This window comes from Mirounga leonina, unplaced genomic scaffold (genome assembly GCF_011800145.1).
Source record: "Mirounga leonina isolate KUSES-001 unplaced genomic scaffold, KU_Mleo_1.0 Mir_97, whole genome shotgun sequence".
NCBI classification, from domain to species: Eukaryota; Metazoa; Chordata; class Mammalia; order Carnivora; family Phocidae; genus Mirounga; species Mirounga leonina.
In genome coordinates this window covers 7576663-7594277 of record NW_023270889.1, presented here as the reverse complement: position 1 = coordinate 7594277, position 17615 = coordinate 7576663, and the positions used below count along the sequence as shown (strand labels likewise).

Below are 17615 nucleotides of genomic sequence, written 5' to 3'. Positions count from 1 at the left end.
GTAATAACAGGAGTTCAATGGATGTCACCTTAACTCAGATCTGCAAACCTCCAGAGCTGCCCTGTCCTAACCCTGAGCAAACATAACACCCACACGGCCCCCAAACAGACCAAAGATTCTGTTCTTCGGTGGGGCAAAGGTTGGAGTCTGTCCCACACATGTGACTCAGGAATTAGTGCCAGAAATGAGGTCTGGATCTTTCGAAACTGCGTATTCTGAAACACAGTGAAAATCATCTTTCATATTTGAGGCCATAAATGTTCTTTTCTGGCTGAGCAGTATCTTGACTAGGGCTAACACCAAAGGTTTAGAACCCTCCCCCAATTTTTCAACCATGCTCTTTTGTGGGGGTTGGGGTCTCCTTTATCTTTATAGAGTTCAGTAGAAAGAAAGAGGCTATATTCGGCAAGGTTCTAGCAGCAGGTCCCACTGAGGGTGGCAAGCGCATGCCCCACCCCCACTCTCACGTTCTGGATCCAGACAGACAACCTTGGGACCCCTGACTTCCTTAGTCCCAAGGGCTCTTGGGAGATGGTTTAATGTTACTTTGCTGGGCTTTCTGGGGTAAGAATCCAGGCTTTGGAGCATGATGGTTTGGTTAATTCTAGGTTCAACAATAGCAGCTGTGTGATGTGTTTTCTTTCTTTGTAAGATGACATACCGACAGCCACCTCACAAGATCGCTGTGAGGAGGGCGGGTGGTGCTGTATCTGCCATGCTCAGCAAGGGCCTGGCACGGAGTCAACACACTCCGTGGACCCTGGATCTACAGCCATGATTCTCTCTTCCTCTCCTCAGAGACCAGGTAGCTGGGAGAAATGTCAGGGCACAGAGCTGCAGAGGACTCAGCCTGATTCTCTTCTGCTCTCCCGCCCAATTTCTTTTCTACGGAGGATGTGGAAGACCCTTCCCATCTGTTCTATTGCTCGATGTGGGTCCTGCCTGCTCCCTGGCCCTGGGAAAGTTCACGGCAGCATAGGACCACTTGAATGCCAACCCGTGGCACCCCAGGTCTGAAACACCCACTGCCATTACAGTCGGGCTCTTCTCTCTTGCTCAGTTTTTTTCCTCCCCTTTTCTCTCCTGATGCATATCTTGGGTCCCCGGGTCACTAACTTCCCTCTAGTAGTTTGTCCAGAAAGTCATTGATCCCAGCCTCACCCCACAGCACTCAGTCAGAGGAACGAACTAGAAACAGCCTCTCAGCTCACACAGACCCCAGACAAGTGTGTCTTCTCTGCCAGCTGGGTAGAGGACAGCCCAGACTTCTGGACTAATGGAGCCACAGAGGCGGTGGTCAGGCCCGCGTGCCAAGCTCCTCTGTGTGCGTAACGATATGGGCCAATGGCGGAGGGGGCACAGGAGAACCAGCCCTTGGAGAAACTAGGGCGTGTGCTTTAGGAGTCCAGACTTACCTAAAGAAACAATCGGAGAACTAAAGTAAGAGTGACATCACCGAGTGTTAATCTGCTGAGCACGGAGGCGGCCAGAGCTGGAGGGATTCACCAAAGGCAAGAAGGGTCTGTGTGAGCTGACGTGAGATTGAAGAAAATACCAGACAAAGACAGCTGAGCAGGGACATGAAGGGTGGATAGGATTTGGAATGTGAGACACGGTAAGAGGGGAGAGAGCATCCTACACACACAGGCAGGTAGACAGGACCAAGCAGCAGCGAGGAGCCAGCTCTCTGGTAATGGAGGGTGGGTGTGGAGGAATGGCTGTGGCCAGGGCCTGGTGAGGGTCATCCCACTACTCGGAGTGACTCCTGCCAACGGCCTCAGAACCAGGAGGCTGCCGTGTAACTGGAGATACCTGGGCGTTGCTTCAGAGGCTGAGAGTGTGATCTCATCCAAGCTTTGCACTCTCACAGAAGGGACTCCTGTCAGCCCTCACAGGACTAAAGCCTTCCAGGATGCTTGGATGCAGGTGAACCAAAGCCCATGCTCCCACTGTGCGGAGTGTGGGAGCAAGACTCCACTCCTCACCCCCACTCACCATGTGCTTCACGGCAGACACAATCTGGGAGAAGATGAGCTTGCTTTCCGGCTCCGAGAGCTTCCCTTCTGTGCTAATTTTTCCAAAGAGCTCCCCACCTCCTGCATACTCCATCACCAAGTGGAGCTTGGATAGGGTCTCCACAACTTCGTACAGACGGATGATGTTGGGATGGTGCAGTTTTTCCATGCTGGAAATTTCACGGGATAGTAGCCGTTGGGTTTTCTGGTCTAACTTGGTCTTGTCCAGGATCTTAATGGCCACCTTTTCTGGGAGGGGAAAAAAAAAAAGTCAGGGGCAGTGCCAGTGTTCCTGGGTGCATAGAGAGATTTAGAACTGGAGGGGACCTAGATTGGCCCCTTGATTTCACTAGACACAGAAGGTAAATGGCTGTTCCCAAGCTCACAGAGCTTGTCAGCGGTGATGACAGCAATTCTTGAGTTGAGATCAGGGCTCATCCCTTGGATCAGCGTGAGTCTTCCACGCACAGATTTTGATGCCAACTCCTGCCTTCCAAGGAAGTTTCAGTTTGATCTTTATCCACTTTTCTGGATAAAGTTAAAGCTTCTTTTCTTAGCCCAGGTCAGACCCAACCCACGCCCTCTGCCTCCTCAGGCATCACCCCTGTTCACAGTTTCCACCATCGCGCACACAGCTCCATTCCAACTGTTACACAACTGTTTGTCCCTCCTAAAAAGGGACTGAACATCCCTGCCTGGGGCCTTTCCCCTATCTGGATCATTTCCTCTGCCTGGCTCACCACTGCTTCCCTGTTCTTTATGCAGGTAACTCCTGATGAGCCTTGCGGACTAGCCTCGGAACATTCAGATTCTGTGTATTCTCTGTCCGATGATCTGAGCACACTGGCCTATAAATGTTGATTCCTTGTCTGTCTCCCCCTCCTACCCCTTCCTGTGTGGCTATATTTTATCTGACTTTGTCCATGCCAGGCACATAATGTCACGGTGCAGGCCACAGCGGCGCTCAGCGTGTGCGGAGTCCCGGGGAGGGCACGAGCAGACGGACCCACAGCGGGACACGCAGCTGGAGGGAGGGGTCGCCAGTCCGATCGTTCTGGACTGTAGTTTGCTATTATGTATTGAGAGCCCTAAGAATGGCTGCACGTTTTGACCCAGCCATTTCACCTCTGGCAAGTAATCTTAAAGAAATCATCTGACACGTGTAAAGACAGGACGTGGAAGAAGACTTCTGTGATATTGGGAACAGCATCCAGCAAGACAGAGGGTTAAAATGAAGTCTGGTTCATCTATCTCTGTAACAGTACACCATGCAGCCATCCACATAACGATGTGGATCTTTATCTGTTGAAATGAAGAGATGTTCAATAGAGAACAAGTGAGAAAAAATACAAGTATCCATTTGCATACATTTACATTTATATAAATATACATCTGCATACAAAAAAATCTGGCAACTTATGCACCAAAATGTTTAGATAATAGTTATTTTATTAATAAGGGGATCATGGGGCGCTTGGGTGGCTCAGTTGGTTGAGCATCTGCCTTCGGCTCAGGTCATGATCCCAGGGTCCTGGGATCGAGTCCTGCATTGGTCTCCCTGCTCGGCGGGGAGCCTGCTTCTCCCTCTGCCTTTCACCCTGCTTGTGCTCGCTCTCACTTTCTCTCTCTCTCTCTCTAATAAATAATAAATTAAATCTTTAAAAAACAATAAGGGGATCATGGGTGGTTTTTAAAAAATTTTTTTTACTTACCTGTATTCTCTAATTTTCCTACGATTAATTTATACAATTAACATAAATTGTGTAATAAAAGTGGTTAATGTTTGAAAATGATGAATCTATTCCAAAGTAAACAATTCATTTTTTGGTTCGAATTGGACCAGACTTTCTATGAGGTGAGGAAAGAAGTTTCCGGGCAAGTAAAGGGGAAAACAGGATTGCAAGGCCCCCTTTGACCCACTTGCAAAACAACTGTTTTGAAGAACTTTGGCACAGTGGTTGTGGGTGTGAAAACAGATGCGGCTGGTTTGAAATCGGAGCACTGTTGGTATTAAACGTAGGTCCATTAGCGCTTCTGGAATGGAAAGGGGCAGGGTCCACTGGCGTCTGATGTGACCACGCTTGCTCTGGTGGAGGCAATACTGGGGAAGAAGGAGACGAGCCATAAGCGAGCAGAACCCTTGGGGCTTACATAACCTCTGCAGGCAGAGTCCCAGGGACGGACACCCCCCGCCCCCAAGCCTGGAGGCATGCCGCCGCCCGGCTCGTGGCTTTTCAACCGTTCAGTGTTTAGGATTAAGATTCACTTCACCTGCTTAGAAACAGAAACTTGGTTTGGGTAGCCTGTTAGGTGAGCTGCTCTTTTAAGGGCGGGAATAAAGAGCTCCATCCTTGAATCTGGCAGATGGCCTGCAGAAGAGCCCGCTGCTGGCCTCCCTCGATCCTGACCCCGACTTCTGTGAGGACGCGCGTCCCCTCTGCTGCTTGGCTGGCGGCCACACACTGTCTCCCACATTGCGAGCACCCAACAACCAGGTCATGGTGCGGTCAGGCTGATGTCACAAGCCTCCCTGGAGCGCAATCCTAGTCTTATTTTTATTCTATGTTTGAGTGGTTCTTGGCAAGGCTGCCGTCCCAGGGTAGGACCAGAGTAGGACAGGAGAGGAGCTGGGAGGCGGGGGACTTCTTTAAACTCTGCGCCCTGGGCACCCCGGGGCCTCACGCTCCTCCCCACCTGCTCCCTCCACTTTGTGTTAAATCAGACTATTGCCATGCTTGGATATCCACATAAATGGATAATCATAGAACACATTTTAAAAAGCCCTGGTGGGGCGCCTGGGTGGCTCAGTTGGTTAAGCGACTGCCTTCGGCTCAGGTCATGATCCTGGAGTCCCTGGATCGAGTCCCGCATCGGGCTCCCTGCTCGGCAGGGAGTCTGCTTCGTCCTCTGACCCTATCCCCTCTCATGTGTTCTCTCTCAAATAAATAAATAAAATCTTTAAAAATAAATAAATAAATAAAATAAAAAGCCCTGGTATTCGGAATGGTTGCTAAGTGGCAGAAACTGCTCTTCCACGAAGAGCGAGGTCTCCACATCCACTCTTTCCACAAGTGTTCAGTGAGCACAGGTGAGCACCTACTGTGCACCAGGCAATGAAGAAGACACTGTCCCTACAGTCCAGTGAGGGACAGAGACTTTGAGAAACGCCCCTATTACAAGTGCAGCCCAGGGGAGGAAGGAGGACAGGCAGGAGAACGGCAAGGCCTTTCTGGGAAGGGACACTTGAGCTGCGGCCACGAGGTGAGGAGGGAGGCCCAGCACGTGGCCGTGGGAGCCACAGGCCTGGGCGAGGGACGACCTATGTGTTTGAGGACGGGAGGGGAGCCCACTATGCTGGACACAGAGAATGAGGGGGTGGGCCCAAACCAGCCTTGTGCGGTCGGCAGGGTCGGAAAATCCAGGGCCTTGGAGGCGGTTTCGAGGAAGGCAGCCTTTATCTGTAGGACAGTGGCAGACGGTCCACAGTTTCAAGGCAGGGCATGATCATCTGACTTCCGTGTCAGAGTAAGTACTCTGGCTGCACCGTGGGGAATGGATAGACGAATGGGCCTGAGAGCAGGCTGGTGGTTTAGGAGGTGATTATGGCAATCGCACAGACAGGACTCTCGTGTGCTGCCAGGGGAGGGAGAGAGTAGACACATTTGAGAGTAGCCCTCCCCTTTCTCCCAGTCGAGTTAAGAGTCTGACACAGGTCCCGTGTAGTGGGCAACACATTCCTTAAACTAGGACTTGCAAACTCAGATATCTCGAGAGGCCAGAGTGGGGATAGGGTGGCAAGCTTATTTTAAGGCAATAGGGAGTAGGTGGGGATGCCTGAGTCCCGAGGAGTACATGGCCAGGTGCAAACTCCACCCCAGACAGTTGTCCCTGTTTGGAATGTAGACTCAGTGTTGTCCAATCTGATTTTTTCAAGAGAAGCCAGACATCTGAAAAAAATTTCTCTTAAGATTTTATTTATTTGACAGAGAGAGCACAAGCAGGGGGAACGGCAGAGGGAGAGGGAGAAGCAGACTTCTCGAGGCAGGGAGCCCGATGCAGGGCTCGATCCCAGGACCCTGGGGCCATGACCTGAGCCAAAGGCAGACGCTTAACCATCTGAGCCACCCAGGTGCCACAGACATCTGAATTTTTATGCAAATATTCCAATCACTAAGTGTCAGCAAAAATTCAAATTTTTAGACCTAGAGTGGACCAAGCAAAATATGTCTATAGGACCAAAGGGACAAAGGGAGAAAATAGATACTAGAACACAGAGTGCTGTGTAGAGAAACTTGCTGTGAGAGGAGCTGAGACCTTCCTTCCAGACACACAGCCAGGCCGAGCCAACCTTATAGTGAGAGGCTGGGAGAACAGAGATCAGGCCCTCCCTCTCCTTCCTGTGGTCCCCTGCAAGAGACCAAAGCCAACTGGAACCCAGAGAACTAAGGAGACTTGATGTAGCCTGGGCAGAGGGTAGAATGAAGGAGGAGAGTGGATCTGGAAGGTCACTGGCAAAGCAGGCTTACAGGGTAAGTGTGTGGGAGGCAATGTGGTCATAAAGCAAGGGGGTGTGCCCCTAGTTTGGGGTCAGGGGACACTTGGAGGCTTTCTCTGGAATCCGACCGTTAGCTAGAGGAAAGTAGAGAAGAGGCGATGGGGGAGGTTCTAATGGTAAGGATGTGTAGGAGAGAAGGTCTCGGAAGCAGGAAAGACCTTGATACCTTAAGGTATTTGTCTATATACCTTCTGCTTGGCTTTCTTTATCAATAAAATGTTTTTGAGCACTGCTCTAATACATATATATATATATATATATAAATTGTATACATGTACTACTAATATATACATTTTAAATATATATAATCATAGAAATTAAAAAGATAGAATGACAAATAAATATAGATGGAAATTCTAATATTGCCTTCCCTCACCCAGTGAATCATTTTGGGCATCCCCTAGGGAATGCAGACCCTACTTTGGAGACCACTCAGGGTCACCAATGACCTCCAAGTTGCTAAAACTGATGGTCAGTTCTTAGGCTTTATCCCTCCCCCTTGAAACAACTTTACCACTTGGTTTCTAGGGCAGCACACACTCCTGGCATTTCTCCTAGCTCTCTTTTGTTCTTTTTATTATTGAAGCGTAGTTGAATATGATGTTATATTCGTTTCAGGTGGACCACACAGTGATTCAAGTTCCACACATGACTTAATGCTCACCTCGGTAAGTAGTCACCATACAACATTATTACGATATCATTGACTATATGCCTATGCTGTGCTTTTCCTCTTCATGACTTATTTATTTTATAATTGGAAGTTTGTAGCTCTTAATCCCCTTCACCTATTTTACCCATTCCCCATCCTCATGTCTGGCAACCACCAGTTTGTTCTCTGTATTTATTTTTAAAGATTGAGTTATTTTAGAGAGAGTGCATTGTGCAAGTGGGGGAGGAGGCAGAGGGAGAGGGAAAGAATCTCAAGCAGACTCCCTGCTGAGCGCAGAGCCCATGGGGCTCGATCGCACAGCCCTGAGATCATGACCCTAAGATCATGACCTGAGCCAAAATCAAGAATCAGATGCTCAACCGACTGAGCCACCCAGGTACCCAGTGTTCTCTGTATTTAAGAATCTGTTTGTTTTGGGGGAAAAAAAAAAAGAATGTTTGTTTTGTTTTTAGATTCCACATATCAATGAAATCACATGGTATCTGTCTTTTCTCCTGCCTCTCCTACTTCCAAGGCTCCTTTGCTGTATCCTTTTCATCTCTGCAGCCCCTGAATGTTGGCTACCTGAAGGCGTCGTCCTTGGATTCCTTCCCTACAATCATTTCCTTAGTGATTCCAGATGCATAAACATGTCTGCCTGTATGATCTCTCCCCTTAGTTGTCTTAGTTTGGGTTCTGCCTGAAGCAGAGCCTGAGGCAGGGATTCAGGTGGACGAAGGAGGTAACCTGGGAAATATAGGTAGAAGAATGAGGAACGGAGATGGGAGAAGATGGCCAGGAAATGGTGTGTTACCAAGCAAGTACCAGTCAGCCCTGCTAAGAGTTACTGTGCCTAAATATCACGAGAAGAACTGGGGTATTTATATATCAACCACTGCCAGTAATTGGTGTCGGCTGCTCTGGGGGATATAAACTCCCATCTATTTCTGGCCTCCCATACATTCGGGAAGAGCAGGCTCAAGCAGCTAGAGAGAGCCCAGAGGCTAGGAGATGGTGAGACTGGCACGTGGAGGCCAGGCTCGCATGCACTGACGTGGTAAGGTGCTAGGAGACGTGATGTGTGTGTGGGGGAGACACCCACAGCACCTGCCATATATGTGTAATAGATGTGTAACAAGCATGTACGACAGAACATGTTCAATATTGTGCTCCTGATCTCCCCCCACCCCAAACCTGCCCCTCCTACGGTCTTCCTGATGTCAGCAAATGGACACTCTAGTCTTATGCTTGTCTAGACCACAAATCTTTGAATATCTGAGTCCTCTTTTACATCCCACTTTGAATTCGTCAGCAGATCCTGTTATCTCTACCTTCTAGACACAGCCAGAATCCAGCCACTTCTCAGCACCCCACTGCCGCCTTCCTGCTCCAAGCCACCGTTCTCTCTTGCCTGGATAATTGCAATAGGCTCCTCACTGATCTCTCTCTTTCTGCCTTTGACCCCTTCAGTCTATTTTCAACAGAGCTGCCGGGGTGATCCTATTAAAGCATAAGCCAGATCATGTCACTTCTCTGCTCCCTCAGAGGGCTCTGGTTTCACTCAGAGGAAAAGCCAGAGTCCTTCCTATGACATAATGACCCCACATGATCTGGTCACCGCTGTCCCCTGGCCTCAGCCCCCTGACCATTCCTGGAGTACCACAGGCACCCTCCCTCATTAGGCTTGCTGTCCCCTCTGTCTGACCACTCTCCCCTACATTGGTGGCCAGAGAACGTATTTCTTTCAGGTCAGTAATCGCCCCCTCAGTAAGGCTGTCCTGGCCAACTTATCTAAAATGTGGCCCTCACTGTTCCCTATGCCCCCCTTGATTTCCTTCTTATCACTTATCACTATGTAACAGAGTGAATACTTTCCTGACTTGTTTTTGTCTGTCTCTCCCCACTAGAATAAGCGCCATAGGACAGAGATTGTTGTCTGTTTTGTTCATTGCTGTATCCCCAGTCCTTAGAAGAGTATCTGTTACATACAAGGTAGGTGCTCAACAAATCTTTGTTGAATGAATGTTCTCACCAGCCCCACAAGAACCCAGGGTGAGTCTTATCGTCGCAGAGTAAACTCAATTTGGCACTTGGCTCTTTCATTTACTATTTTGTTCCAGGCACCTTCCATGTTACCATAGACTCTTCAAATCCTGATTTTTAATGGCTGTATAACCTTCCATCCAGCATATATGCTTTTATTTACCTGACCATTCTTTTTTTTTTTTTTTAAAGATTTTTTATTTATTTATCTGAGAGAGGGAATGGGAGACAGAGAACATGAGAGGGGGAGAATCAGAGGGAGAAGCAGACTCCCCGCTGAGCAGGGAGTCCAATGTGGGACTCGAACCTGGGACTCCAGGATCATGACCTGAGCTGAAGGCAGTTGCTTAACCAACTGAGCCACCCAGGCGCCCCTTACCTGACCATTCTTATGTCGTTGGATCACATCAGTGATTTCTAGTCCTTTGTGCTATAAATAAGACCACAAGGAGCATTTTTGAGTTCTAGTATTTCTAATATTAGACTTATTTTTAGGATGGATTCACCAAAGCCACTAAGTAACCATTTTTAAAATAAGAAAACAAGCTTTAATTGCTGTTTTAATGAATGTTGTTCAAAGAAGATATTACTACTTTAAAGTCTGTGGGCCTTCTCTATGAAGCTTGACTCAAGACTGAGTTAGTCCCCAGTCCTGTCCGCCAGGAGAGGACAGCACAGAGGACCTACCAGAGAATACTGCCATGCAACGCTCCCTCGAAAATCTCTTCCCTGCCACTTCTGGGTTTTCACAAGAAGTTCTATACTAATTCCCCAAATATTTGTTGAATAGTTATTATTTATAACCCATGTGGGGAAATTCTAAGGATCAAAATGCTGCAGTGACACCAAGGAGACTGTGACCAGAACACCCAATATTTTCACTCTCCCCTGGATTTGTTAAGCCCCAAAGCTTTATTTCCCATTCATATTTCTTTTGGGCTCCAAGGTGGCTGTTGGACTCCATGACCTTCATGTTCCTCCAAGTCAGTGCTTCCAAATCTTTACTCTCAAATCCGTTTCTTCTCCTACAGTCACTCTTCACTGCTGAGTCGTTAAAGCGGGAAACCTGGGGGTCACCTTCAATACCTTTTCTCCTTCCCTGCTCTTACCCATGCAATTCACCACAGGGTTTTCCAATATTCTGAAATATTTCTCAAATGCATCCCCTTTTCTCCATCCTTTCTGTCACTTCTTTTTAAAAAACATTTTTTTGTGGGGTGAACAAATCTTTTTTTTTTTTTTAAGATTTACTTATTTGAGAGAGAGAGAGAGGGAGAACAGGGGGAGGGGCTGAGGGAGAGAGAGAATCTCAAGCAGACTCCCAGATGCCCATGAAACCCAACACAGGGTTCAATCCCACGACCCCAAGATCATGACCTGAACCAAAATCAATAGTCAGACGCTCAACCAACTGAGCCATCCTGGTGCTCGTCTGTCGCTTCTTTAGTTGAGATGGACATCATCATTCATCTGGACCATTAGACTAATATTTTTTCTGACTACTCTGACTTTTGTCACACCCCAACTTCAATTTGCTTTCCTCACTGAAAACTCATATAAATCACCTGTATAAATTGCTTGCTTAAAGCTCTTCAGTGGCTCCCCAGTACCTAAATGACAAACCCCAAATATGCAAGAAGACTCTCCATGATCTAGTCCCTGCCTGCATCACTCTCTGTGTCCCCCTGCTTAATTCATTTTAAATCTCCAAAGACTCCCCTCCCTGGCTCATAGCTCCATGCCCTTCATAAACCTCAAGACCTACTATAAGCCTGTCCTGCTCAGCGACCCTTTCCTTCTGCCCTCAGGCACAGCGGAGCACACCCTTTGGCCTTACTCTGTGGCAGCACCTGCCAATTATATCCTGTCTCCGTGACCTACTGTGAGTTCTTAACAGGCTAGAACTGTATCTTACTCATCTCTGTAAGGCCCAGAACAAAATATGGGTCCAGGAGAGTTTATTGTATTTTTAAAAAGGAAGGTGGCGGGGGCATGAATGAACTAAGTAAATTGAGAGAAAAGAAGGGTTCTAGAAATGTGAGACTAGAGTGACAGACAGGAAGACCAGGGAAGAAGAGGCAAGGAAGGACAGCAACAGAGAAAGGGACAGGCACCCGAAGCCTCATTTACTTTTGTTTGGGACAACAGATGGAACATAAAATATTCAGAAGCTGAGTGCATCATCTCTTTTGAGAAATTTCTAATCAGCTTAAAAGGGGACTCATAGCTGCCCTATCAGCTTGCAAGGCCCAGGGGAATCTGAGCTGGTAGCTATAAAAATAAACTCCAGCCGACAGGGGCCTCTCCTGGAGCCTTCTTTCTAGAGATCCATCCAGAACAGCTGGGGCCCTTTAAAAACTACCATCCTGGGAGCTGCTCCCGGCACCCAAACCCTCTGCTCTCCTGGGAACCCCTCCACTGTCTCATCTAGGCTGTCCACATTTCCTAGACAACCTGATGACAATTCTGGGCCAGCTGGCTTTGAATGGGGACCATATTTATACAAGCTCTGTCACATGACACCATCTGATGTGGCCGGGCAGTGGGACAGCTATTTGAAATGCCCAGGATGGCTTTCTAAGCCGCTCACTAAGCCACTTCACTCTCGTTCCCCTTTCAGAAGTGAAGATTTTGGAGGTATGTGGCATCTATCTTTCCATCCCAGTCAGCTCAAGGTGGTCAAATGTCCCCCCTCCTTCTCTCAGCCAAGTCTCCCAGTCCGGGACTCCACCTCCCACTACCTGAGCACCCCCTCTCTCTCCTGAGCCCTCACAACCGTTTGCATCTGGGCTCCCCCCTGCGCCCTTCTCAGCTGCTTTGTCACCTTCCTGCGCCTTCCTAATTAGGGGCTCACCAAAGGCAGAACCGCAGAAGAGAGGTGGGGTGCAGCTCTAGGACCAGGCCTTTACGGGATGGGCCCACAAGTGAGGCACAGGCTGCATTTCTCTGTTGCTCAGTGACCCGCCCTTGCATTTTCTGTTGCTTAAACGTGCTCGTTGACCTGATTTTCCCCACCGCCTGTGCTTTGGGCCTCCCTCCCCTTTTCTGCACGTGTCCCATACCCAGAGGGTGACGCTCAACCTTTGACAGTGGGGCTACGCTGTGGCATGTCAGCTGTGAGGAGTGCATGTGGGTGAGGCCACCAACACACCCAGTTTGCACAGCAGGAAAAGGCCATGTTCTCTGGAACTCAGGGAGCTAGGATTCAGTTAATTTGCAATACTGCAGATGAGAAGCCTGTGGCATTCGAGCAGGAAGTCACTACATAAATCTCTGTTGTTGTTGCTCATCTTTCTTCTGCCCTCCTCACTGAACAGCCTGTCTCCAGACTCAAGCCGCTTGCTTGCTCCTGGCTTGTGATCTCTCTGCTCAGCCTGTTATTGTCTCCACGGCGGACGTGTCCGTCGATTTGCTGTGCTCTCTGCTACTCTCCCCTCCCAGAGACACTGGTTGGGACCTCAGGCTCTGCTGACACGGCTGTGGGACGCGTGACCCTAGAGGCTGCTGCTGACCTGACGTGGGCATGCCCTTGAACTCAGCGGAGGCCTCTTATTGGTAGCCTGTCATTGGTTGGCTGGGGAGCAATCACATTCTCTCTCTTTAAAATGGGAGCTGGCCCAGAATAAAACTAGCGGTAAGGAGAAGGGTAATAACGCCAGGAGACCATGTAGACATGGGACCGGCAACCACCATTCCTGGCCAGGAGTCTTGTGACAGCTACACAGAGAAAGCCGCTCTGCAGAATGAAGTCTGAAGATGGAACACTTTCATCAAGGGAAGTAGAAATGAAAAACCGTGAGGCCCCAGAGAAAGAGGAGATGGAGAGAGCACGATCTTGCCACTCACTCTGCCCCCGCTTTCCACGTGAGCTAATTTGCGTAGGCTTCTGTTCCATGAACCCAATGATGGGTGACTCAGCAGGCCCAAAGAACCTAGACTTTTCTGAAATCAGATTAATAATAGCATTTAATCAATATTTACTGTGTGCCCTGTCTAAGCATATGGTAGATATCAATACATTGCATGTTTAAATTTTATTCATGAAGAAATTGAGGCACAGAATGATAAGGTCACTTGTTCGGTGTCGCGCAGCAAGAGATAAAAAGAATAGGAAGCTCCACCCAGGCCTCTCTGATTCCAAAGCTAGGATCTTTCCACAATATTTATTGCATGCCCTTCTGCTACTTAAAGACACAGCTGTCACTGAGACCCTGAACAGGGAGAAGGACTGGCAGAAAGGAGGCTGCAAGATGAACCCACGCTAATTCTGCAAGGCGGGAGGACTAGCTGAGGTCAGTGTTTCCCAAAGTGGAGCCTGTAACACTCATGGGGCACGGAATGATTTTCATGCAGGGAAACTGAATCACAGCATAAAAACATCATCCCCGTTTGAGTTATTCTTTAATTCTCCTAAGTAAGGCAAAGAGAAAGTCTCAGATTGGTTGTTGGTATGTTTTACTTCTGTTACTTGGCCATTTTCCTTGACAACTTCTTGAAAGTTTCTAATTAGCAAGAATCAATCTTAGAAGTTCTCACCATACACACAAAAATTCTAACTCTGTGAGGTGACAGATGTTTTAAGTAACCTCATTACAGTAATCATTTTGCAATATATACAGATAGAAAATCACTATGATGCATATCTTAACCTATCCAATGTTACATGTCAATTATGTCTCAATAAAACCGGGAAAATACATAAATAAATAATAAAACTTTTACATTTGTTTCCATTCTACCGGTTTTTTACCATTACCTTCTATTCATAGCAAGTGACATTGGTTTTTCATTATTTAAATAATATTACATTTCCTTTTGAAGTAAGTTTATTTAAGTAAAAAAATCGAGTTGTACCAATGATGGTTTCTCTGTGCCATGTACTTTGCATGTCATTTCTGATTTTCCCAGCAATTCTAAGAAAAGAATCATTATCTCTATTTTATGGCTGAGGCAACGAGGGACCACAGAGTAAGTGCCCAGTAAGAGACTGAAGCAGGATCTGGAACAATTTGCCCGATTCTGAAGTGCCTGTTCTCCGCACTGCCGCATGCTGCCTCCTCACCACTGGAATCCAACACCTGAACCCACACTCGGGAAACAGCTCCAAGTTGGCCACTTGGCGGCGTTCGCTCGGACTTTCGCCTCGCAGCCTCTCTGCTGCACTGGACACGCTCTCCTTTCGGGGCTCCTCTCCCGGTTTGTCTTTACCCACCTTCTCCTCTCCCCTTCCTGAACATGCTCCTCCTCTCCCTGTGTCTTAGCTCCATCTTTCATTCTTGCTCCAGACCACGGGTCCCAATCAGATTCGCGTTACAGCACTAGATCTACCTCTGTGGGTAGAGTCAGCACGGTCCCTGGCTGCATTCTGTACGTGAGGAAGCAGAGGCTCCCAGAAGTACTGGCATTTACCAGAGCAAGTCAGGTGAGCAGCCGAGACGTGAGGACGTGTGGACCGAGACACTTGGGCTCTGAGCAAGATGGAAGGAGACTTGGAGCTCCAGTGACCTGGGAATATGTGTGCACATGTGTGTGTATGTGAGGGTGCTTCTTATGTAGGGGCCGAATATAGGGTTGGGATTGGGGGTCAGAGGAGAAAAGAAAACAAACAACAACTCTAATATAAAAGAGCAGCCCCAGGGGCGCCTGGGTGGCTCAGTCGTTAAAGCATCTGCCTTCGGCTTGGGTCATGATCCCAGAGTCCTGGCATCGAGCCCCACGTCCAGCTCCCTGCTCAGTGGAGAGCCTGCTTCTCCCTCTCCCACTCCCCCTGCTTGTGTTCCCTCTCTCGCTGTGTCTCTCTCTGTCAAATAAATAAATAAAATCTTAAAAAAAAAAAAAAAAGCGGCCCTGGATTTATGGTAGCAGGCTGGGGCCAAGGTGAGAAAATGTCGGTACAAAACTTGCAGGGACAGGGGAGTCTGTGGGTTTTAGGAAGTTGGTAAATTATACCAAGTTGCAAGTGTTCTTTTCCTGCCTTACACTCCCTAATGATCATCTCCAGGCTTCAGCTAAGTTTCAGGTGACATGGGGAAGTGCCCACACTGGGCTGGGCCAGCAAAGGGCTGCTGGGCTCTCTGCATAGTTCCAGCCTGAGGGCAGAGTGGTGGGTGCTGCTGGTCTGGGGTCCAGAGTGTCCGGAGCCAAGCCAGCATGGGTCTTTGGTAGAAGCAAGGAGCCAAGCAACAATGAGAAGTAGTACAGAGTAGACCAGAGCAGAGAAGGTCCTGAGATCCAAAGCCTTTTCCCCAAATATAACAGAAGTAGCAGCCTTGAGTAAGGAGGGGGGCCTGAACCCTGCTATCCACTGACAGTGGCGACAGAGGTTATAACTAAGGACTTGGGGGGTGCCTGGGTGGTTCAGTCGTTAAGCATCTGGCTTCGGGTCAGGTCATGATCCCAGGGTCCTGGGATCGAGCCCCCTATCGGGCTCTCTGCTCCGCGGGGAACCTGCTTCTCCCTTTGCCCCTCCCCCTGCTTGTATTCCCTCTCTCGCTGTCTCTGTCAAATAAATAAATAAAATCTTAAAAAAAAAAAATAAGGACTTGGAAGACGAGTTGCCTGGGAACCAGCCACACCCCACTCCAGTTCTCCAAGGCCTAAACTGGAGAGGACAGGGTCCCCTCAACGTTGAGTGAGTTCATCCACATGGTACAATAGGAGAGTTTTTAGAGTTAAAATCTTTCAAGATTGAACTGCCGACACTATATTTAACTTCTTTGGATCTCAGTTTTTTCTTATCTGTAAATGGAAATAAAGATACTGACCTCACAGTGTTCCTGTGAAAATCAACTGAGGGAACAATGGAAGGTGTGTGACCCTCAGGGCCTCGGTGATGTCGCTTCACCTGCTGCCCTGGCCCTGGCCTCCTAACCCCTTCCCCAGACCAGCTCCCAATACCACGGGAGATGATCCTGGAAGGTCAGATCCTACCTTTGGTTAGGGAGTGAATCCCGAGCTTGACTTGGGAAAAGTTCCCACTTCCAATTTCCCCTCGGATTCGGTAGAAGCCAATCCGTTTCCCCAACGTGATCTCTCTCACCACCTTCTCATCCTGGGACATGTCCTGTGTCAGCTTCTCAAAGGGTGTCAGCTGACGGGGCTGCCCCTCCTCTTCGTCCTTGCAGCGCTCCCCCGGACCGCCGCTTTCCACGCTCTCCCGCCGATCCCACCTGGCATAGTGGGGTGTCACCAGGCCGCCTCCATTCGCGTACACCGCAGTCATCGTCCACCACAGGCTCACATCTCCGTCTCGGCCGAGAGGCACCGATGGAAGGCCGCGTGAGGAGCAGCACCAAGGGCCCAGGGCATGGGTGCGGGGCGTTAGGGCCTGCCGGAGCCACGTAGTCTCGTGGCTTCAGGGAGAGGAGGGCGGAGGCGAACAGGCGGGCAGAGCTTGCCCAGCCAAGCCAAGAGCTGCTCCCCTCACTGCAGACATTTCGCACCTTCCTTCACAGTGCACTGCCCAGCTCTCACTGTCCCAGCACACACACATCCAGTTACCATAACCACTTCCCTGATCGGGCTCCCGGAACCTTCTGGCTGCCCATGCGGTCAAATGCTCTGTGGTAGGTGACCGCGTCCCAGGACAAAGGCTCCAGTTTGCTATTTCCTTTGATGGCCCGAGAATCTTCCACTCTGGTGTGTGAGAGCCCCAGGGAGGCCCCCAGGTCCTTGCTGCTGGCCTTCGGCTCCCACCTCCTTCATTTTGCACTTCTCCTCCTGGCGAGTCACAGGCCCCAGGGACCCAATGATCTGGACCCCAGGAAAGAAGAAACTTGCAAATCAGCCTTCTGGTCACACGGCTACCAGAGAAGGATTAAGTCCCTGCAATGTCACTTTAGCCGGCCTTTATTTAGATGAGCCTTCCTCTAAGCCGTGAGCTGTCTCAAAAATTTGGCAGGTGCTGATTCATCCTAAGAACAGAGAATAAGAAATTTTATTAGCCTACGCTAATGTACGGTACAAGATTTATAATGAAATGAAACTGCCTTGTAAGCATCGATCTAAAAAAAAAAAACCACTACACAAATTTCAGTTATGATTCTCAGTAGTAAATGCTTGATTATATATGATTTACTAAGAAGAAAATGTATACCCCCCCCACACTCCTCAATCTACATTTTAGAAAAGCCCTCACAGCCTGTAAATATTTTTAGCAAAACTATTTTTCTGTTTCTTGATATTTAGGAAAATATGCACATTGCCTTGAATTGCTTTAAAGCCAGACTTTTAAAATAATAATATGGCACTAATGATGATAAAGATTTCCTATTAATATCAGTTTTCAAAAATTCTTACATTGATTCAAATAACAATGTGTTATATTTCCTGTTACACTGTATGTTCTTGT

General features: G+C 48.5%; 1 protein-coding gene and 1 long non-coding RNA gene across 6 annotated transcripts in view; one reads left to right on the top strand and one right to left on the bottom strand.

Moving 5' to 3' along the window:
* The window catches only part of LOC118006551 (serine/threonine-protein kinase NIM1), a 60692-nt gene that overhangs the window by 966 nt on the left and 42111 nt on the right, over positions 1-17615 (bottom strand). For 4 of the 5 annotated variants that reach the window (XM_034999257.1, XM_034999260.1, XM_034999259.1 and 1 more), the window contains 2 exons: positions 16196-17178; positions 1996-2264 (listed from right to left, as the gene is read on the bottom strand). In XM_034999257.1, the coding sequence (XP_034855148.1) occupies positions 1996-2264; positions 16196-16487 (561 nt within the window). In that variant the 5' untranslated portion in view covers positions 16488-17178. Of the gene's footprint in view, positions 1-1995; positions 2265-3935; positions 4117-16195; positions 17179-17615 lie in introns of those variants that run through there. The other variant, XM_034999261.1, reaches the window with a different exon arrangement.
* LOC118006552 lies at positions 6088-9455 on the top strand. Its single transcript, XR_004678111.1, has 3 exons — positions 6088-6544; positions 7189-7238; positions 7696-9455. It is a non-coding gene; the product is annotated as an uncharacterized LOC118006552 (long non-coding RNA).